Source organism: Ciconia boyciana, chromosome 6 (genome assembly GCF_034638445.1).
Source record: "Ciconia boyciana chromosome 6, ASM3463844v1, whole genome shotgun sequence".
Taxonomy (NCBI): Eukaryota; Metazoa; Chordata; class Aves; order Ciconiiformes; family Ciconiidae; genus Ciconia; species Ciconia boyciana.
Window position 1 is genome coordinate 68,975,836 of NC_132939.1, and position 22,440 is coordinate 68,998,275.

At 42.2% G+C, this 22,440-nt stretch overlaps 1 protein-coding gene across 2 annotated transcripts; it reads left to right on the plus strand.

Annotated features, from left to right (window-relative positions):
- Positions 1 to 536: 536 nt before the first annotated feature.
- SAV1 (salvador family WW domain containing protein 1) lies at positions 537 to 21,980 on the plus strand. Of its 2 annotated transcripts, XM_072865086.1 has the most exons (6): positions 537 to 892; positions 1,233 to 1,373; positions 2,795 to 3,238; positions 12,393 to 12,663; positions 13,623 to 13,766; positions 20,749 to 21,980. In XM_072865086.1, exons 1-6 carry the CDS (start codon positions 799 to 801, stop codon positions 20,948 to 20,950), a joined length of 1,296 nt encoding a protein of 431 aa, XP_072721187.1. In that variant the 5' UTR covers positions 537 to 798; the 3' UTR covers positions 20,951 to 21,980. The 2 variants fall into 2 exon arrangements, with proteins under 2 accessions (XP_072721187.1, XP_072721188.1); XM_072865087.1 differs by lacking the exon at positions 1,233 to 1,373 and having other exon boundaries at positions 551 to 892; positions 20,749 to 21,979.
- Positions 21,981 to 22,440: the final 460 nt, after the last annotated feature.

The window sequence follows — 22,440 nt, forward strand, 5'->3', positions numbered from 1 at the left end:
CTGCTAAAAGTAGTTTCTTCCATTATGAAAGTATAAAATTGATTAAAGTGTAAAAAACTGAAAGGCAGTGCACACGCATCTTCGCTTACTTTCAAGCACACCCTGCTCTCAGCTGAAGTTGCGTACCTATTCTTCACCTTTATATGGAAAATATCGAGTGCTGCTTGTGGCATGCCTTTCCTGTTTAACCTTCTAAAACTTACTCTTTTGGTAACCGCTGTGGAAGGCGGGGCAGTGGATACCCGCTGGAAGCACAAGGCCCGCCGTCCCTCAGTCCCTGAGCTCCTGTGCGGCCTGAGCTTCCCCTGCCAGCGAGGCAGCGGTGCCACCTCGGCCCTCCCCAGCCAGGTGACGGGTCCCACCGCCACCGGGGAGGAGAGGCCGGCGGCAGCCCGCCTCGGCCTGCCGGCGCTGCCCACGGGGCCGTGATCCGCTGCGTGGGGCGGGCCCGCCGTGCGTGGGGCAGCGGGCGGGCCCTGAGGCGGCCCCCTTCCCGCCACCGCCCCGGCGCATGCGCCCTCCCCGCCGCGCGGGGGCGCTGTGACAGCGCGGGCGCCCCCTCCCCTCCCTTTCCCGCCCCTGCCCCACGGCCTGCACCGGAGGGCGGAGGCCGCTTTCCCACAAGCCCCCGCGCACCGGCCCCGCCGCCTCCCCTCAGCGCCGAGCGCTCCCCCCGCCCGGTGCGCAGCCATGCGGACGCGGAGCAACCGCCGCCGCGCCTGAGGGGGCCGGGCCCTGCCCTGCGGAGCGGGGAGCGGCGCCGGGCATGCGGGCGGTGGTAGCGGGCCGGGAGGTGGGATGCTGTCGCGGAAGAAGACGCGCACGGAGCTCTCCAAGCCGGGGGAGGTGCAGGGCAAGTACGTGAAGAAGGAGACCAGCCCTCTGCTTCGCAGTGAGTGTCGGGGACGGGCTCGGCGGGCCGGGGGCCGGGCTGGGAGGACAAGCCCGAGGCCTCCGGGGCGGCCGCGTCCTTTGTGCGCTGCGACGGCGGTCCGGCGGGCCCGGGAGGCCCTGCGCGGCTCTGGGGGGTTCCGCTCGGCCCGGGAGGCCCTGCGCGGCTCTGGGGGGTTCCCCTCCTCAGGGAAGGGCAGGGGGCATTCCTCTTGTGAGACCCGGGAGCTGATGGAGGGAGTGAAACCCGAAAGGGAGGCTGAATTTAAAAGGCAGCCCTGCGCGTAGTGTTACCACCAGGTGCTCGCGGTAAACAGACTTGGTTTTTTTTATTTTCTCAGCCGCCGTTGCTCAGTTTTCAACAGGTAGGGGTTCAGATAGTCTGCAAACAGATCTCTTTCAGAGGAACGGAACAGATCACCTCTCCCTTTCCAGAAGGCAGTGGTTGTTTTCCCGATCTAGGCTGCGTGCGCTGCCAAAAGGTGTGTGCTTTGAAAACGAGATAACTGTACAAGACAGTTGCGTAAAATCCCTGCGGAAGCAAGTGCTCCGGTTCTAAACCATGCATCAACTTGATGAGGTCACCGCGATGTACCTTGGATGCACAGATCTTCCCGCGGTTAACCCGACGCTAACGCCACAGTCCTGTTTTTTCAGGACTTTACAGAAGACTGGCAAATACACATTGAAAGCACAGTTAGGTTTCTTTTTGTTAATCTTTGAAAACAACCGGAGACTGAAATGTGTTTTGCTATAATTGCAGGATTAGCTTGGAGATCACAGCTGGTTTGCTGGCAGGAGCAGGCACTCAGCTTTTCTGGAAGTATTTGCTGCATGAACAGCTGGTTCCCCAGTCAACAGGCAAAATCATTTAGTAGTCTGATTACACTGACTTAGTTTTTTAAAAAAAAAAACAACAAAACCCACGAAGTTTTTTTTCCTGTTAAGCTGTAGGTGTGTCTGAGGGGTTAACACCTTTTACACATGTTATTTGCCATGATGTAATGACCAGCTATTACATGACTGCTTTGTAATGATTGTAAATTTACTGATGACGCCTTCTGGGATGCACTGAATTTTTACCCTCAGGTATAAGAGTTTATTAACAAGTAATTAATAATAGGCATAACCTCCTCCTGAATGAAAGTCATAATTTCTGTTAGCTCACATGGAGGGAAACTACTTATTTATGTCGTATTGAAAGTAATAGTAAGGAGAGGAGTAATGTATCGCTTGCTGGAGGGAGGCAGGGAAATGTTATGAATAGGTGTCACTGTTCATGTGCGAAACCTCTTTAGGTAAAGGAGAAAGTGAAATATCTTCCTGATAATTTGAGAACTTAACATGTGCAGAATAACAGCATTTTGCTGGCTGAACTTTGTGATTAGGGGAGAAGGTGTGAATTCTGTTCCTGGTTCTGTTGTGGATTCCTGTGAGCATGTAGGCATTTATGTCTTCACTTATTCTGAGTTCATAAAGGCAGTGGTCCCAAGGAAGTGGTAGAGTGGTAGCCAGGATACTTGGATTTTCTTGACCCTTCTAGTAGAGAGGTATGAAGCCTGGCTGATGTAGCCACAGTACAGTGTGGGGTGGTTTCAGGGGGGTGCAGTGTGTGTTTTTTGATGGCTTTTGGGTTTTTTTGTTTATTGTGGATCAGTTATACTGGCAAAACTGCACTCTTCTGGCGATAGTTTGTTGCTGGTGGACGGTGCGATGGTTTCTGTTACACCAGTACAAACTGCAGCATTACTGTTAGACTTGCATATGTATTAGAGGTGCTTTAAAGGGGTTCTAGCATTTGAATTTCCTCAGTTTCATGGTGTCAGTCGGCATTGTGGCTAGCCAAATGCTTTACGTGTAAGTACAGCCAAAGTTCTTATTTCTCTTTCATGCTATGTATCAGATCTGATGCCTTCATTTATCCGTCATGGTCCAACCATTCCAAGACGAACTGATATCTGTCCTCCTGACTCAACTTCTGTATACGCTTCTGGTGGAGATGGAATTGTTTCCAGAAACCAGAGTTTCCTTCGAACTCCAGTGCAGAGGCCACCTCATGAAATAATGAGACGTGAAAGCAACAGACTGTCTGCGCCTTCCTATCTTGCAAGAAGTTTAGCTGATGTCCCTAGAGAATATGGCTCTTCCTCCCAGTCCTTTTTAACAGAAGCTAATTCTGTTTTGGAAAATGGAGATGCTGGTGCCCGTTGTTATTATTACGATCATTTTTATGATGCCCAGAGGAGACGTCAGTTAAATGATCGCGTACATGAGGACTACAGATATTATGAACACAACAGTGATCTTTTCCAGAGGATGTCACAGAATCATGGGAGGCACGCTTCAGGTAGGTATCGATTAATGGCTGTTTTTTTAAAACATGTTTTTGACAAGACTTTAGGTGCAGAGGTATATCTGGATGATCAGGGTCATGTTTTGAGGAGTTACACTGTGTGGGACAGAGCTTCTTTTTAATGACATTTCTGTGATCTGAGTACACTATGTGCTCACATTTCTTAGAGTTAAGAGTTTGATTGCATATATCCAGAAAGGAAAAAATGTACTTAAACCATGATTCAATAAATGGGGTAAGGTTGAGCAAGTTTTTTTTAATGCCAAACATACATGCAACTCCTCATGACAAAGTTGATTCAGTCGCTAACTAGCAAGGAATTTTGTTCATTAGGGAACATCTACTATTTTCACGATGCAGAGAATAACCAACAGCTCTAAATTACAGCATTGCCATTTTATTTTATTATATTTTAACTATCATTGTGTTATTATTTAATTTTGTGTTAATTTGACCTCAATAATTAAAATAATTTATTATAAATAGTCAAAGGGAGGAACGACTGCTTTGTGTAATGAGCAAATTGACATATAGCTGGTGCTGAAATTGACTTCCTAGTCCTTGCTTTTTTTTTCTTTTGGCTTGTAATATCGTTTGTAAATATGCCTGTTTCCCTTCCATATTCACTGGAACTTGTCTTTGTTTTCTAACGGAAGAACAGCATAAGAAAGAAGAATCTATTAAATATTACTTTTTGAAATATTTGATTATATCTGTGATGACACTGAAGAATAATTCTTTGGTGCAGTGTGCTGTTGTGAATCTATTGGTGGAATAAAAAGTCTGGGATTACAATATTGCCCATAGAAAGGTGACCTTAAAAGTAGTGAATTTGGCTGTGTTCGAGCACTGTATATACTATGGAAACTCTGTTCAAGGAGGAGTTTGAAACAAACATTTTAAAACTGTAAATAATGTACCTTCAATATGAAATACATTGTTAGTTCGTCATTGCTTGTAATTTGTAAACAAAATAGTAAATAGTCTCTAGTGAAATAAATTTCCTGTCTAGAAAAATAAATCTGCTAGGAAGAACGTCAACATTTAAGGCTGCTGATGTCTGTGGAATTATAACCTGACAATGCTTTGTGGGTTTTTTACTACAGAAACACTTCAATGAAAAGTGACAGAAGTGTAAAGCTAGCATTACTGCTGTCAGCCAGTAAATGTTGAAATACTAAGGTTTAAGACTTGCTACTTTATCCTTATTTATTTTGCTAAATGCTAATATATCTGATCTACCTAGATTTTGCATGGAAGCCCTCCATCTCTGTCAGTTGTTGTTCAGCTGGCAGTCATTAAACATTTACCTGGTCCAGATAACAAGCACCTGTTAGTGTGTGCTGGGATATTGTAGGGAGGAGAGGCAGGAGGGGAGGATTTCATAAAGCAATCCCTCACTTTAACATTCCAAATTGCTACAGTAACTGTGTATGCTGAGGCAGACTCCAAAAAATGGTGGTGCTGCTGTGTAGAACTGAAACCATGTGAAGTGGAAATGGAGCTCTAGCTGTTGGTTTGAAAGTGGAGTTTAATCTAGCAAATTTTTAAAACAAGCCAAAAGTACAGCCATATTTTCCTCAAGTGTAGCAACATGGATTTCTTTCTAAAAAGACTTTTTTCCCTGTTTGTCTACATGGCCCCTGAGCCACTGGAAATCATAAAGGAGCTGCTGATATTTCATTGGTCTTTGTCATTCACTCTCATGTTTTTACGTTTAATAGTTCGAACAAATTCTACACATATTTTGTAATGGGTGCGTATTCAGTCTTAAGCATTTGTAGGGAGAGGCAAAAAAAGGTGAGCCCTTTGTCTGCCAAAGTGTTTTTCTCTTCCTCTATTTAGTTTTTTTTCTTTCATCTCAGCATGGAATATGAACTCCTAAATTACTCTTTCAGTTTCACTGCAGTAAGAATATTGACCTATGTCCTTAACTTCTGTACATCTTTTCAAGAATTGCTGTTACTTTTTCTCAGTAAAAGAACTAGGTGGCCAAAAATAAGAAGACCTTAGATTTTCTTACTTCTTTCATCTCACCATTGAGCTGCTTTTTATTTGAAACATCCATTGTCTTCAAACTGTCAGTGTTTTCCTTGAGTGACACTAGTCTTTCTGTAATTTCTAGTCCCTTTTTTCCTGCATTTCCAGAATACTGAGGCAGGCTTTTTACTTTCATTGTCTCTGTCTAAATTACTTTTTCCTTGCACATCTCCATTGTTGTTTCTCAATGTTTCTCCTAATCAAAATTCTTCATCAAGATAATGGATGACAACATTGCCTGAAACCTACAGTTTCAATGTATAAGTCTGTTCATTAGCTAGAATCTGTAAATGCTGCCTTTTTCTGCTTCCCTTTTCCTCCTCTCCCACCCTCCTCAGAAGGTCCCCTCAGTTGGTTCTGTTATGGTTTGGGTTGATTGCTACAGAGATGTTGCCTGCTGAACACGAGGTATGCTTGCTGTTGGTGAGTGATGTTCCATTCAGCGTTGGTTACAACTGAGATGACTTTTGAGAAGCAGTGCTCTGGAAGTGAAGAGGTGCATGTGAATTTCAGATTTCATTTGAAACAAGGATTCTCTTTGTAATTTGGAGATAAGTTGAAAACATGTTCTCATTGAGATCTTCATACTCAAAGTATTCGGCAAAGTATTTAAGAAAGTCCCATGATTTTTCAACAGTTGATGTTGACAGCATTGATATGTTCTTTCAAAGGCATTTCTCCTTGAAGTCATGTTTTCTCTCTCGGTATGATTCAATTCTACCATGTCCTCCTTTTCTATTTTCATTAGATTTGTTTTTAATTAGCAATCTAGTGGTGCTGGTTTTCCTGAAAAATGTCTTCAGTTGAGATATTTCCTAGTTTTGTATGTTTAGCTACCTCTGTGGCTTGAAAAATTTTTTTAGTGTCCATTTCAAACTTAATTCTAAGAGACTTTACCTGTCTTTCCTCGACATCTCTTTCCTCTCTTCTAGGTTAAAGGTTTGGGGAGGTCTGTGGTTGAAGTTATATCTACAGTATAGATTGGAACTAACTTGTAACCAAGACCTCAGAGTTATTTGTACCTGTTTGAGCGGTAAGCTAAAAAATTCTTACGTGTATATGAAAATTGCTGAGCTTAAAATCACAGTGTAAAGGGGCTTTCCGATGGTGGATTGTAAGCAGTTGACTCTGATGTTGGAGGAGAAGAATGATTAATCCTGTGAACAGAGAATCCAGTGCACTTTAGCAGAAGTAGGTTCATCTCCTGTTAAACTGTACCCCTTAAAAATTGCAGACTGGTAGTCATGTTTAATATAAGAGCAAAATAAAGAAATACAAATTGTTAAATGAAACCTATTTAGAGCTAAAGTAGCGGAGCTTTTCTTTTTAGGTGCGTACACTTCACTCATTTTTTAAAAAATGGTAATTCCTGTCCTTTTCTTCTTTTGTGCTGATTTTGCAGTAATTTCTTTGTAGCATACTTTTGGAAGCTTTCAAAGTACTTCCTGTCGTTTCCTATTTGTGAATTTATGTTTACTTGGAACGCCCCATTCCCTCTGACAGATGGGGTACTTGTGCTTAGGAAGTACCTTCAGATGCTTTGGAATGGGTTAGGAAGGCCTAGAACCTGCAGACCTATTTAAATAGGATAGTTATTGGAACTTCTTTTTGCTATTTTATTATTACATATTCTCTTAAACAGTTCGTTCGTCTTCTCTTCCTCTTCTTCATCCTGGTTTGATGAGGGGGAGGGAGAGGATTTTGGCATCCTGAAAAAAGGCTCTCAAGACAATTGACCTAATTAAAGACAAATATGAAGGCCTTTTGTTTGGCTAGATTTGTTCTTCAACACTTTGAAATTTGGTTGAAGCTAGTTGTGGGGAGTTCATAGGCTCTGACACTTCTCTGCCTACATCAGCACTGTATCTAATGAACAAAGTGAGACTTTCTCTTCAGTGTTTTTGCTCTTTTTTCCTTTATGCTGGACTGCTCTGGTGATACAATTTTTCTCCTGTACTTTCTACCAGGCAGACTGAAGAACTGTCCTTTGCTGACCTGGAGACCTTTCCTCCTAAGAACTTGGACTTCTTTCCAGGCAGAATGCCTTTGCAATAAAACCCCTTCATTGGGCTGTGAAAGCATTAATGTATATCACTTAGGGTTTTCTTTGTTCCATAGTAATGGAACAAACCAAACAGAAGTTCCTTGGTTGAAGAAGATACTATGTATTTTTCACATTTGTGACGTTATTAGCTCAAGATAGATTTTTAAGAGAAGAATATTAAATGAAGGAACTCTTTGCACTGATATCTTATAATGCACTGGAATGTGGTGCTCAAAGTTAAACTTTGGGTTCTGGTATTAGGACACCCTATTGCTGAGGATGTTGAGAATAAGACTGAATATAGGGCCTGGCCTTACTTAGGACTCTTTAAATCTTCTTAATACTAGTAATAAGTGGTTGCTGTTCCTTTGCACTTCCTTTTTTCAAAGAACACACACACAGTGATACTCCTAAGCAAGCAAACTGCATTGAACAGGATTTTCTTTTGCTTTGGAACAGCATATAATGCCTCTTGGCCTGGTTGACAGGTAATTCAAGACCTTAAACTGAAGATATTTTACAAGAGAAGGAAAAAACAAAACCACAAATAATGTTCAGTATTGATGTTCCTTAAAAGCAACAGCTGAACCAAAAAATACCCCAAACATATACCATTAGGAAACAGAATTAACAATTGAGGCTAGACGGGTTCCAGAGGCAACCGGAAAAGGATTTACAATTGCATAAGTTTAAATTCATTGTTGACCGTTCTTGAGATTTCATAGTGCCACTCAGGGGAGTTTATAAAGAACAGTGCTCATACTTAAGCAGAGGAAAGGAGACTTTTAACATTTGGAAAAGGCAGATAATTTAAACAACTCTCTTCCTTGGGAAAGCAGGAAGAATGAGAATTTCTGTCTTGTCAGAGATAAAACAGTATGGGAGCAAGAAAACCCTGAGTCGTTACAGTGAAGTGGTTAGACTAGTCTGGTTTTGCTTATCCTATGGTAGCGATCATATCCTCCACCAAGAGGAAAATTGCAGGTTTTACACTAGATGTTTTGAGAAAAATGGTTCAAGTTGTAAGTTTGGGGTTTTTTTCTGTAGATATTTTGCACTGTGCTATGTGAATCTGGTACCGGCCTATGACTCGGGGAGTGTCCTTGGTCTGTGCAGTAAAATCCTACGTGAAGTTTTGGGCTGCTATGAAAATGCTTTAGGGCCAAGACCTTACCTGACATTCAAACACAGGAGAGTATCATACTTGGGCAATATGACACAGAAAAGGTAGTGTTCACCGTAGATGGTTTAGGGCTGTCTTGTAACTTTCTTCTTTGGCTTATACTTTGGAAAAGATCACATACGAATTACTCTTCCAAGTGTTGTTCAGTCTTACTGATACTTGTAGGTGTATATATATGAAAGTCCATTTTCACCTTCTGTTATTGTTCAAAATCATATTGGGAGCTATTTCCCTTACATGTGTATCTGCTCTCCCTTGAAGGAAGCATCTGCTGAGTTTTATAAGGAAAACCAATATACAATTTCTTTTATCTCTAGTAACTCCAGTTATATAAAATGTCTAAATTGTACTAATTGCAAATTTGAATGCCATAGTGGGTTGATGGTTGTAGGACACTATGACTATTACCTGACATCTTAAAACTTCCAGTGGACAGAATATTCCAGTGTGATCTGTGATTTTTAAGGGAAAAAGTGCACATGAAGACTAGACACGGTAGTCTACAACCTGAAGTATTTGCAACCATCTGTTTATAAATCTGGCCTTTGATTTCATAGTTAGAGCTTGCTAGTTGTAGGGGCTTGGAACAGTGTTCAAAACTGGTAACGGCTACAGCTATGTAAGTTTATCTTAATGGTATGGCTCTGCTTCTTCATATACGAAGTCAAAATGGCAAAAGGAATGTATAATGTATTTGTGGTCTGGTATTATTTTTGTCCTTTGCATCTTGGAAATTAAAAAAAATAAGCTGGTGTTGGGAGAAGCCATGTAGCTAGAATTAAACGATTGTGCACAGTGTTGCCTTTCCATTGGGTGCAGCATTGCTTTTTAGCCTGCTTTCTATGTGGTTGCTCTGTGTAATCAGACTTTGGTTTTCCTTTCTACCTGAGTCCATCCCCCAGTCTTCTCTGGCTTTGGTATGAAGAGGTATAGGCACTGTGTCAAGAGACCTTCTTGTGCAGAGGATGGTTTGTGCAACTTTTAATACCAACTTCCAAATGTTAGAAAGAATTAACCTTTACCCAAAGGAATAAATATATATGTATTTGCTGCTAGAATTTAAGTAGGAAGAACTGTAACAAATGCAGACACGTGCTGGTTTTACAGTAAACAGAAAAATATGTTTATGCCTTTGTGAAAGTTCTTTTCCCCAGTCAGGATTGTGTGTTCAGATCTTCTGGTAGCGGTGATTTAATAGTCACTGTTTATATGTACATGAAATTACAACACAGCGGTCCAGTTAATTGGAGAAAATACTTAATTTGTTTATCCAAAGTGGGGTATTTTCAAGAAGCTTAAATGTTTGTATTTTGTCACTGGAATGAAAACAAAACCAGTGACATCAGTGTAGCTAGGGGCTGAAATAGTTTCCCTGCCCGAGTACTGCTAAAGGTCAGGAAGCCTCTAGGATGTTTCTTCTCACTGGAAGTAAAGGTCTAGGTTGCTTAATCCTAATGAGAGACGGGAGCTATCACATGAACACAGCCATCGACTTCCCTTTATAAAGCTAACAAATAGGTAAGTACTATAACAAGAGGAAACACTTTAAGGCCAAATAGTTCAGAACACGACAGGGCTAGAAGAAGATTTGTAGATGAGCACAGATGTTTTAAAGAACAGTACTTGGGAGGAAGTTTGTGAGACTTTTTAAACTTGTTTCTTATTTATTGAGTTGCTTTGGAGCCTTCCCATTACTTTATTGTTGATGACTGCTATCTTGTATTAGAATGAGAGCCTGTCCAGTTTTCAATCTGTGTCATTTTATAGGTAAACTAATGCTTAAAATAGATGACATCCCTTGGCTAGCGTGCTATATTGTGTATGTATTGTTGAAAAGGACTTTTGCCTTTGCCAGCAAACAAGAGTATGAAATTGCCTGAGAAATATAACAATTTTGCTGCTACTTCAGTATTACTGTTGTCTTTTTGAGTTAATGACCACACCGGAAACCTCTTTTTTATAGCATGCTTTAGATGAGAGAAACTCTGCCTTTCTCTTCCACTCTCTCAAAAAAATAATCACACAAAAATGTTATTTCTGAAAAACAGAAGGAAAGGGGTGTATTCCTCAGTCAGTAAACGCGGTGCTTGTGACGGAGTCACTTTCTGACTTCTAAGCAAGTGGAAAAAGTGGCTCCCATAACCCTTCTTCTGGCTATGGGAAATAGTAACACACAAACTCTGATGAATACTGTGATTGAATAGATGCATTTGATTGTGGGATGAAAAGATAACTGCAATTTCTTTGAAGCCAGAGACTGTTTAACTGTAGAACTGTGGGTAACTGAAGGTAGCTACTTAAAAGGATTTTTAAAAGAGAGTTGAATTTGGGCCAGCACATCCAGTAGGTAGTGCCTTTGAGGGAATGGAAAGAGACCTGCAGAATTCTTGATTATGTCACTTGGGTTTTGTGGTTCAGGTTTTTGGGGATGTTTTGTTTTGGGTTTTTTTAGTTTTCTGTAGTTGTTATGGCGGCTTTTATTTCGACTAGCTTCCTAAGTATCCAGAGTATATAGAGGGAAGGAAAAGATGAAATTGGAATTATGTTTCTTCAGTACATCTCTCGGCATCCAGCACGCTAATTTTTAAAATGTAAAAACTGTGTGTGTGTTACAAAAAATTGCATATTTTAAAATGCTAGTGAACAGTCTCCTAAATCAGCTATTTAGTGATAAATCCTACATGTGCTGTGTCTCTAGGACAGAGGTGGGGACTTAATCAGCTGCTGATTCCTGTCAGCTCTCCTACTGCCTGTGCACCTAACCTAGGCTTTAGTTCTCTGGCTGGAGAAGCCCTTCTCCTAGTGCAGCCCACATCACCAAGAAAAGCTGGAAATTACTTTTTTTCACGTGCCTCTTCAGTGTCATGAAGCATAGGTGCTCGGTTCTAGAGAAGAGCAAGATGTAGAGAAGCAGATGTACAGCCTAGTAGACAATGACACTTCCTTCGAAGATCTGTGGGAGGGAGGAAGGGGGTGGAGGGGGATCTGGAGAAGAGATGTGGAGATGATGTGACTCGCTCTGAACAAAAGGTATCTCAATCTTGTCTGGATTGCATTCAGAAGGCCTGACTGTCCCACCCAGCAGTGCACGTAAACTAGCTAGTCTAACGAGCGTGGGTAGTTTTAGCAAAGAAGACATGGCAACATCAACTTGAGTGTGCGCAGGATGACTCTGTTCAGCAGAGGGCTTGTGCAGGATCCTGCATGGATCCTGCTTTTCTGTTTTCTCTTGTTACTGATGACGCTTTTTGGCCGCAATTGCACACACTTCAGTAATAATGGTCAGCGCAGTATAGTGCTAACTTCTCTTGTCCCTCCCCTCTTGGTTTACCTGGTCCTGTTACTGTTCTTGACTGGTTAATCTGAAAAGCTCTGTGGTATTCAGGGACTTTTCTAGATAGCTGTAATTTCTGACTGTAACTAGAAAAAGAAATAGCTGTGGGGTTTTGGTAGATAAATAGTTTTGATGTAGCTGTGATAGCATATTAACAGAAACTGTCATTTATGTAAAGCTTTAACATTTGTAATCTTACGTCAGCTCTCTCTGCTCAGCAAATTGAGACAATAACAGCTTCATCCTTGTTATGTATGCTAATATATGTCTCTAATTGAAAAAGCGAGGATGCTTTAACTGTCTCTGAATGAAGCTGTCTAGTGAATCTGGAGTTGGAGGAGAGCGAAACAAGCGAGACTTAAAAGGGAATAGCTATTTTTACTTAATTGTGCTTTTTTTTTTACTAATGTACAAGAGCATAGACCATAAACACTATGGTATTGTTCGACGTTCCTAGAGTGCCTCAGGTGGGAGGGGGGTGACTTCGTACCTAATGTTGGGTTTGGGTATTACCAGTTTAGCTAAATGTTGCTTTCCATTTTTTTAGGCATCGGTAGAGTTGCTGCTACATCTCTAGGAAACTTAACAAATCATAGTTCTGAAGATTTACCTCTTCCTCCTGGCTGGTCAGTGGACTGGACTATTAGAGGAAGGAAATACTATATAGATCATAACACTAATACAACTCACTGGAGCCATCCACTTGAGCGTGAGGGGCTGCCTCCAGGATGGGAGAGAGTTGAGTCAGCAGAATTTGGAGTGTATTATGTAGATCACATCAATAAAAGAGCTCAATATAAACATCCTTGCGCTCCCAGGTAAGACATCCACCTTCTCTTCTGTGATTGGTTTTTTCCTAATGCTGTTAAGGAAGTGGAACTCTTTTTGTCTCATATATAATGTGCCAAAAACTTATTATTTTTAGAAGTAAGCTTTACTGGTTCTTGACTAAGATTTTTAGAAGATGTTATAATTGTTAGGGTTTTTCTCCTCTGTTACTGTCTTGAGTTTAGAAACAGGATATTGTCCTAACTCACCAAAACAAAGCAGCTATTCTCTTCAACTGTCGGTTAAACAACAAAGTTGCCGAGAAAAGAATTGAATTGTAGACTGAAAAGAAACTTGATCTGATGATCCAGGAGACTGTCTGGACAAATAGCACATACCATCTGAAACATGAATTAAGTCTTCCCTAGAATGAAAATGGGTATTTTAGCTACTCATAAATTAAAGGCAAAATAAAGTTAGTATACACCAAATCTACCAGTTAATTTCTGCTACTCAATCTATTTCGCTGTTACCCAGGAAAATAAAGTTTTTTAACATGTGGCACAAAACATAAACATATGAGGATGTCCTTTGTTATAAATGGAATAACCGTTATCAGCTGCTGCCTGAATAAATTTGTTCTAACACATTAAATGCTGGATTATTTGGCTGAATCAATACTTGCCTTTTTAACCTTTTAAAAACAGACAGCATTTTGTGTTCTGCTTTGGTATCCAGGTAGCAGGCACTAGGTGATTAGGTCTCAGGTGAATTTTACAGCATGCTAACAGATAGCAGCAACGCTTACAGTTGTGATTGGAGCGAAGCACAAAAACAGCAACAGAAAGTTGCTCTCAGTATAGGCCTGCTGAGGCAACATTCTGTATGTGGTTGCATCATTGGCCTTTGCATGTATTAACTTGTGTATTAATGTTAACAATTTAATTATATTGGTATGTCTAAGTTACTGCTTGGAGGTTACAGACTTTGTCTGTCGTCTTTTGTACAGCGTTCCCCGTTACGACCAGCCTCCCCCGGTGACTTACCAGCCGCAGCAAGCTGAGAGAAGCCAGCCTCTCCTCGTCCCTGCAAACCCCTACCACACTGCAGAGATTCCAGACTGGCTGCAGGTCTATGCCAGGGCTCCTGTAAAGTGAGCTTTTTTTTTTCCCTCTATGTTTCACACTATGCATGCCTAGCTTAGAAGGAAAACAAATGAATTTCGATAACTGAAAGTAGAACTCTAGCTGGTATCTGTTTCTTAGTTGCATAAGAACTATAGCTGACAGCGCATGAGGAAGCTGTACCAGGTGTTCATCACATTAGTTTGCTTTGTATTAGGCATTACTTAAAATCATCACAGTACTTCTTGCAGTTCACGTGACTTGCAGAATGATATATTAGAGTTGAAGATATGATTTTTACTTTCAGTGTATATGTGAGAATGGTACCACATGGCTTATAAAATACGTGAAATATTTTTAGGGTGTTAACTTCTTAATGTATGTCTTACTCCTTTTTAAAAAAGACATACAAATTCTCCTTCGCAATTAAGAATTTTGAATACAGACTGAAATCTATATTTCTATTCAAGAACTTTAATTAAAAGCTAAGTGGTAGTAAAAAGTCATTTTTTCAAAGAAACAATGGTATAGGAACAGGGATTCTCCTCCAAGAAAAGGTTTGAGTCAGCATAATGAAATAAATTACATTTTCTAAGGGGTACAGCTCTGCAGAAGAGTAACACTAAATAGAAAAGCAATTTAAAAATCCAGATACGTTTTAATAATTATGAAATCATGTACTTTTTCATAAGGAGAATATGGAGAAATTAAGTTTTACAGCAATGAGCAGGTCAGTCTGTAGTTGCAAATTCAGACCATGTATGATGTTCAGTGACTTCAGCTAAAAAATCCTCCTTTTTTTTTAGCTGCTTCTAGTAACTATAATTTGAGTGGATTTTATTACTTCTTGTGGCTGCTGGGCTTGCCAGCAGCCCATAAAGATTTAAATGGGCCTAAAATCCACCAGCGCATTTATGCACCAGGGACATGCTAAGTTCCTGTAACCTATGGGAGGACTGGTTTCCTAGAAATACTTTTAGGTTTTGGCTGCAGCTGCATTTCTTTATTTAGGTCTTTGGCACATCCAGACAATGTAGCTTTAAATATTTCAGCCTGTTGTATGGACTCTTGTTGGTACTTCTCTTGAAACCTGAGAAACAAAATTAAGACAATTTAAACAATTTAAGATTATCAGGAATTTTGTTACATCTAGTAGGCTGAGACTAATTTTAAAAAAAAATCAAAAACATTTAATTAATTCAAGCTCTTTGAATAGAATTTACATTGTTCAGAGGAATCAAAAATCATGTATTTCCCAGTATCCTTTTAGCCTTCTGTTAAAGTAGTGCTGGTGGTAGTAGGAATATTGTCGTAATTCTCAAACACTTCTGGGAAGAAGTAAATGCTGGTTTATGCTAATATTATATTGGAAAAGTGAGGAAGAGTGGTAGCAGCTGGCTTAGTGTCACCTCATCTTGAGGACTTCTTAAGGAACAACTGATAAAATAATTTTCACCGTTGTTAAAATCAAGATGACTTACATATTTTCAATGTAATTTTAATAATGAACCTCTTCTCTGCTGCCAAAGCAATGGGCTTAAAGCTGGAGAAAAACATCCAGTAATGCTTAAGTTCTTCAGTAGTGTTGTCCAAAAGCTGAGTATCAGAGCTGTATGCATATCCGCCTGTGTTCTGGTGCGGAAATGAAAGTAAGTGGGCAAAACGCTTTCGTAGTAGTAGAGGAATACCTTTTGCGATCTGCTATTTGAAATTCACTGTAAAAATCTGTTTATTATCACTACGGTTTTGCACTGAAATCAGAAATCATTGTGGTATATTTTGTTACGATTTGTTCTTTACACCTGACACTGTAGCTTGATTTAGCTGACTAAAGGCCAGTCGTTTTTGTTCAGAAAAGTAGATAATGATAGCAAAAATAGATAATGTTAGCTTTTGTTTCAACAAGTTTCTCTAGAGGATAAGAATTCTGGCCACTGGAAAAGTGTAATGGAGCGTTTAGTAGGTGTTAGCCATAATGCTTCCCTATTTTAGTGAAAAATGGTCAAACTGTTAAGATAAAAAATGAAGATATTTGGCTCACTAAACAGTGAAGAGGCTTTGACTAGTTACAATGTGAGGTAATGATTTCCAGTATCAAGGTATTCAAAGTATCATGATACCTTGAAGTGTCCTTTTCCCCTCTCTCCTGGCATCTATCGAGGTTTGTTCTGAGAGCATAAATGCAGCTAGCAGAATCTTAGCACAGTGGACTCGGGACTCCTGGCTTGCGTTTAACCCTTTGCTAGACTCTAAAATTGAATGTTTCTCCACCTTCCAGGTTAGGTAGACCAGTCTGGTAGGTGTTCCCACAGTATGCCACACTGCATGCATGGGACTGTGAGGGCGAGGAGACAAAAAATGCCTGCCTTATATAAGAGATCAGGGTTCAGATTCTCCCCTCCCCCGCCCCTTTTGGAGCAAGGATCTGAGCCCAGGACTTTATTCTTCCAGCCCTAACTGAGAGGCTGGAAATATTGGGGGCAGCTCAGTGTCTCTTGTGTTGAAAGCGTCCTATTTTATATTAAATACTTACTATCTACTGGGAGGAGCTCTGGAGACGGGGTATTCTGGCTGTGTGGTCTGTCTAGTAAGCTCCTGCTTTCTCACCCAGGAGGGCAGGCTCTGCAGGAAATTTGTACTAACGTGCTTTCTCCCCTCCATCTCTGGCTCTGTGACTAGTTGCCCGTCTAAAAAACGCCTGGGGCGTCTAGGTCAGGTACTGGTACTCTATGCCCTGTTCCTCTAGGCGTGTCTGTGGTGAGCGTGCCTAGACCTACGACCTTTTGGATTTGAATGAGCCCATTCCCATTGAGGCACTGCTGATGGCTTAATCTTCAATTAGACTTCTTCCCCAGTTCAACACTGCTCTGGGCAGGCGAAATGAAACTCACACAGAAGAGTCATCCTGATGTGCTGCTTTTCTTGAGAAACTGTCAGCAGTGACAGCTTCAAAGAGCTAAAGAACCACCAAGGTTTTAGCAATCTGTGATGATGCTTTAAAAAAAAAAAAAACAAAGCTGCAGGCCCCAGAAAACCTGCAAACACATTCCTGCATGTGATGGAGCTTTGTTTTCTTTCCTGCTTGTATTGCCACCTTAATAAGAAACAGCCCTTCCATTGAGAATCGGCCTTGCTGTGGAGTGTATTTTAATAAATGCCATTGGCCCAGAACATTTGAAAGGATATGTTAGCGCAGGGCAAGCCAGGGGAAATCCTGCTGCAGTTGAATTCAGCTCATGAGTGGGAAAGGAGCAGAGAAGGAAAGGTGTTGTTCACTTAAACTCTATAATCAAGTGCTTACAAAGATAGTTGTACTTGGCAAACCTTCAAAAGCAGCAGCTTGCAATCTGCCTCTCTTTGGAGTTTGATCTCTGTCCTGACAAACAGCTGCAATTTGTTTTTTCTTGCTTCTGGGGAGAGGCGATTTTAGCAGTGCAGCCCTGTCAAGACTTGGGATAACTTTAATATAGAAGCTGTTATTTGGGAAGTTTATAGAAGCTGTGGTTATTTAAGTTCTTGAAATTCCTCAGAAGCATCTTTAGTAGTCATCTCTATGTCTTGATACTCCTCTGATGCATACAGCCTTCTGAATATATCATTTCAATATGTAGTTTATTTGCGTAAATTCACTTGAGTGGAGGAAAATATATTCAAGTGAATATATTTTCTCATGTAATTCAGTTGGCTCAAATAACTCTGTTTATTCCCTGAGTTTCTTCTGTTCTTTTAATATCTATAGTAGTCAGCTGCCTATTTCCAAGATAAGAAACTCAAATTGCAAATGAATTGTATGCATTTAGAAGCACTGGGAAAAAGCAGGAAATGAAGGGTATTGCAGTGATGATGTAACTATATCAAGGCTTTCTTCTATCAAAATAAAGTAGCATTAAAATGCTTTTTGCAGAGCAAGACTCGGACAAAATCAAGATTAGAACTGGGTTGGGAATTGCTGTTTCCTCACCTCGCTTAGGAAATTCTGCGGCTTGTCCTGTTCCCAGAGCTGGCCAGGCCCATGCCAGGACACTCCGTGCTGCTCAGGTCCCCTTCGCAGGGGCAGCATTAGCACCCCTCCTCATTTTGGGGTGATATCCCTGAAGTTCTCTCGCACCAGTCTCTTCAAGTTTAGGTAGACTCAGGTTAGCCCAGATATTCCCGCTAATGAGAACTGTGCTTCCAGTTGCATCACGCGTTGTTTCTGTGTCCCTTGTTCCCTCTGAGCCTTGGGAAGTGTGTCTGTTCCTGAACCCCACCGGTCTCTTCATGGCTGCCAGCTCATGTCACCCTGCCAGACTTCTCCAGTCATCACGCTCAGGTGAAGGAGGCCATCAAAGAGCACAACCTGTTTATTTTGAGCTTTGGTATCTATCTAGCTATCTGAAGTCATTGTACTACTTTATTTAAGCGTATGAGGGTAGGTCGGCGCTGTGGGCTGTTAACGCCTGACTGACGCGCTGACGGACACGAGCCAGATCCCAGTCAGTAACCGTTTGGCCGCGTGGGCTTCGGAGCCTGCACTAATGTACTGTGAGCTGCTCACCAGAACAGTTGTCTTGCTGTTGGCCCAGTCTCCTCGAGGAACATCCTGAACACCTGCGTCTCCTGCTTAATATCATCCCGCAGCTATTGCCCCACAGGATGTGGTGGTAGTACTGGGCACCTGGCCATGAGCCGGAGACCTTTAATCCTATCGCTGTAGAATTACCGTGATTTTGTTGAAAAGCTTTGTTAGAAATACTAGTTTTCTACCAGGATCTTGGAAACCTTCCCCTACTGCTGGCACAAAAAGGGGTCCATTAAAAAAAGGTAATGAAGAAAAATGCTTGCTTGCTTGAAGGGAGGACAGAGGTGGGGATTGCGGAGGCAATCCCACCGCCGTCTAGTTTGCTCTGGTGGTGGCTGAAGAGAGACTGATAGAAATGTAGAGTGTGCTGGAAAATACAGCGTGTGGACGTGTGTTTAACCCTTCTCACTGCAGACTTGTGGACAGGTAGAACGTGTTTACACGCACGGCCTTTCTTCTGGTACTTTCTCACTTCAACAAGGTTGGACAGTTTGTGTAGCTTATATATAAAGGTAAATATTACAGACATTACATTTGGGAAATGTAGAACCATGTGTTTGGTATAAAAGACTGTCAGCGCTAGCTTTGAAGAATTTGTGGCACGAAAGCAAGTCGCTGACTAATGTATGATTGAACAGAGCTCCATGACAAAACTGGACTTCCTCTGACCAGCTCTCTAGCTCCCTCGCAGACCTCAGAGTGCCAGTTTGGATTGTGGAGAATTACTTGCAGGAGAAATGGCACAGCCTTGATTAGTCACAAGAATGGTTTGGCAGTTACGACGCAAAGTACAGCCTTCAGGAAACTTCTTCAGCTCTGCTAGTGAAACAAGGGAGGCTTGAAGAGGCTTACCTTACACTAAGTTTGTACCTGTCCAATGGCAGCAGCTTCGATATCCCAAATCTCTGAACGGAGGGGCGTGTTTATATGTTTCAGAAATTGAAAAAAGCATGAGGAGTATAAACAGAAATTCAGAATTGCTCCATATTAAAAAGTAAAAATAAAAACACCCCGGCACTGACAGTGCTGCAGATTCTGTAAGAAAAGCAGGGCTGCACGTTGAGTAGGAGAGGAGACGACCTGCCGAATGCGAGGCAGAACGTGCTTCGCTGGCAGCCCCTTGACCCGGGGGTGTTTGCGGTGGTTGGCGACACTCAGCAGCTTTCCTCGTACGTTGTTTCTCCCACCTCATGGATTGATGTTGTGCTTCCACTTTTCTTTGCAGTTTGTTTTCACCTACTCCGCTCTCCATCGTGGAGAGCGAGGAGTGTGGCTTCTAACAGAGCTGGTCTGTCTGTAGCCCCCTTCTTCCACCCGTTGGTATTTTCTTTGCGAGCTGTCGCATTCTGCGTTGCTGACTAGCGTCCGCTTCCCTCCTCGAGGAAGAAGCGTTGACAGCGTGGATGGTGCTTTGGTGGTCCAAGCTGCTATATTTTGCCTTGCTCAAGCAACAACTCCTTGTAACCAGTGGAGGTGGGAAGAAACACAACAGTAATCGGTTGACTTCGCAGCTGAGCTTGTTTCCAGCTCGTGCAGGGAGCTAGATCAGATATTCCTAAAGGAGGAGTTCAGGGTGGCACCAGTGTGTTTCAGGCTCTTGGCACGTGTCTCCAGGGGACCTCCCCACGTCCACAGCAGCTCACTTTTTCCAGTGTGGGGAGTAAGAACATGTAGGATTTTTAGCTGTTAGAGCTTGCATCGCTCCCGTTGACACGCACCCCGTTCCCCCTGTGGCAGACAGATCCCCGCTGATAGCTACGGGCAGTTAGCCATTAATTACGGCCTAATTGGATTTCCCCCCGCCTCAGTCCTCACTGGTGCTATCCAGCACCCCCCTTTCTTGGCCCTGTGGGGTTCGTGACCCGCGGTTTGAGATGCGCTGAGTTAAGTTACCGCTGCTAATTAACCAGGAGGGGGACGGTGTCCAGGGGTGCTTGTTAAGGCCGGAACAAGAACGCTTTGGAAACAAACGTGTGTGGTGAGGGAAGGCGTGCAGTGTTGTGCCTTCCGGGCAGTGTTAGGGTAAGCTGTCGAAATAATTCTCTTTTTTTTTTTTTTTCCTATGTTACTCTAATTTTAAAAGATGTTTTACTACGAAATCTTCAAGGCTTGTTGAATGGAATTGCTGTTTTCATGCGTCCAAAATGCATTTTCTCCATCGGTTTATTACAATCAGTTAAGAGGATCTTTAGTATTTCTGGAGTTTATCTTGGCGTATCGGGAGCGACTCTGCCGTTTAGTTGTACGTGATGTTTCTCCAGCTCACTTTGCGACACGGCTCCGTGTCTTTTGGTATTAATGACCTTCGTTCTTGACAGAACCCATGCTAGGGTAGCTGGCTAGAAGTCTGATGGGCGGCTGTACAGCTGTGAGGCCAGTTCAGAAAACACACAGTGCTGCACGTTTGCTGGCGGGGGGCATGTAGATAATCATCTTTCCTATCAAACCAGATATGATCACATTCTGAAGTGGGAGCTCTTCCAGCTGGCGGACCTGGACACATACCAGGGGATGCTGAAGCTGCTCTTCATGAAAGAACTGGAACGGATCGTGAAGCTGTACGAAGCGTACAGGCAGGCCCTCCTCACCGAGCTGGAGCATCGCAAGCAGAGGCAGCAGTGGTATGCCCAGCAGCACGGCAAGAATTTTTAAGCTAACAACTCCTTTTTAATAGACTTGTATGAGGACACCGAGAGCTTTAAAAGGTTTTCACACTTAAAACTATGAAAAAGTGCTTTTGTTGAAAAGGCAGCTTATTTTTGTTGATGTTGCACCTTTGTTATTATCCTCTTTAATATTTTTCTACATGTATTATGTATTGTTTATAAAAATGAAAAATGTTTGTTAATCTTTTTCCGTACAAGAACTAGTTTATTATTCTGAAAACCAGCGCGGCGTTTAATCAGAGACTTGATTCTGGTATCTTTTGCTAGCAGTCAGCTGTATTATTTAAGAAGCTGACTATATATTTTTAAAGGGCAATAGATGCAACTATACGAAATGTCCTGGATTCCAAACACTGTTAAAATCCAAATGAATATTTCCGTGTGTTTCCCTTGGGACTTCCTATCCCGAGGGAGGGAGGGAGGGAGGGAGGGAGGTCTGCTCCTTGTTTACAGCTTTAATGTACGGAACACTGACACCGTTACTGCCCAGTAACGCCCAGTGCGGACCAGACAGAAGCGGATTTTGTCAGTCTAAACCGAGCGCTTCACGGAAGTGCAATCCAAGTTGCCTTATTTTTTACTTTAATGCATTACTGCTTTAGATTTACAGATTTTTTTTAGTTTTCACAGAAATTAGTCAGAGGGGAAATACCTGTACCTTTGTAAAGACCAAGATCTCTAAGCAACCTGGTTTTTAAATGCCAGCTGAACTGCGTTTCCCAAAACGTGACCAAGCCATGTGAGGAGGTGACCGCATTGCCCAAGCAGCCTGCCAGCCTGCCTGCCGTACCACACCATGGAAAAAATCAGGGATGTAACAACAATTACTTTTTTTTTAAACGAGCTTTTGTCTTGTATTAAAACTTCCTCACTGGGGGAAAATTTTTAATTATACTGTTACCCTCTCCAATACTTTCATTTGGTTCATTGATTGTCCTGAAATGTTATTTATGGATTCTTTTTAGTGCAATAAACACTGTTGCAGACAAAAAATTACATTTCTTGTAAATCCTATTAATTCAATAAAAATAATTTTGTTTAATGAATGGAAGGTTGTTCAACTGAGGGTTGGGTTTTTTTTGCCTTTTAGAACATCACATAAAATGTTCCTATCGCCAGTAAAAAGGTGAAGACAAGCGCAGTCCCCATCCTCTGTGCTCGTGACCGGGGGAGTGCTCGGCGCTGGGCTGCGCCGGCAGTGGGGCTGGCAGGGAGGAGGCTGTTCCTGCTGCCCCGGGCCTGGCCTGCGCGGGGCCCAGGGGGAATAACCCAACCGCTGGCCCCATGAGCACCCGAGGCGGTGACGGCTCAGCCCTACGCGTCGGCTCCTGTACCACCAAGGTCTGTTCGTCAAAGGAAGACGGGGAGGTGTCTGGTGCTGTCCCTCGCGAGGGCTGTGGACCTCGGCGCAGACCCTCGCCTCTGGCCTTCGCTTAAGCGGCTTTTCCTCCGCTGTTAAAAGCTGGAGGGTTTATT

What these genes read in the sequence shown, in the direction of transcription:
- SAV1 (XM_072865086.1), top strand. Translation starts at nt 799, where the DNA reads ATGCTGTCGCGGAAGAAGACGCGCACGGAGCTCTCCAAGCCGGGGGAG. An exon ending in AAACATCCTTGCGCTCCCAG is followed by an intron (nt 12,664 to 13,622) that starts GTAAGACATCCA and finishes TCTTTTGTACAG; the next exon opens with CGTTCCCCGTTACGACCAGC. An exon ending in TATGCCAGGGCTCCTGTAAA is followed by an intron (nt 13,767 to 20,748) that starts GTGAGCTTTTTT and finishes CTATCAAACCAG; the next exon opens with ATATGATCACATTCTGAAGT.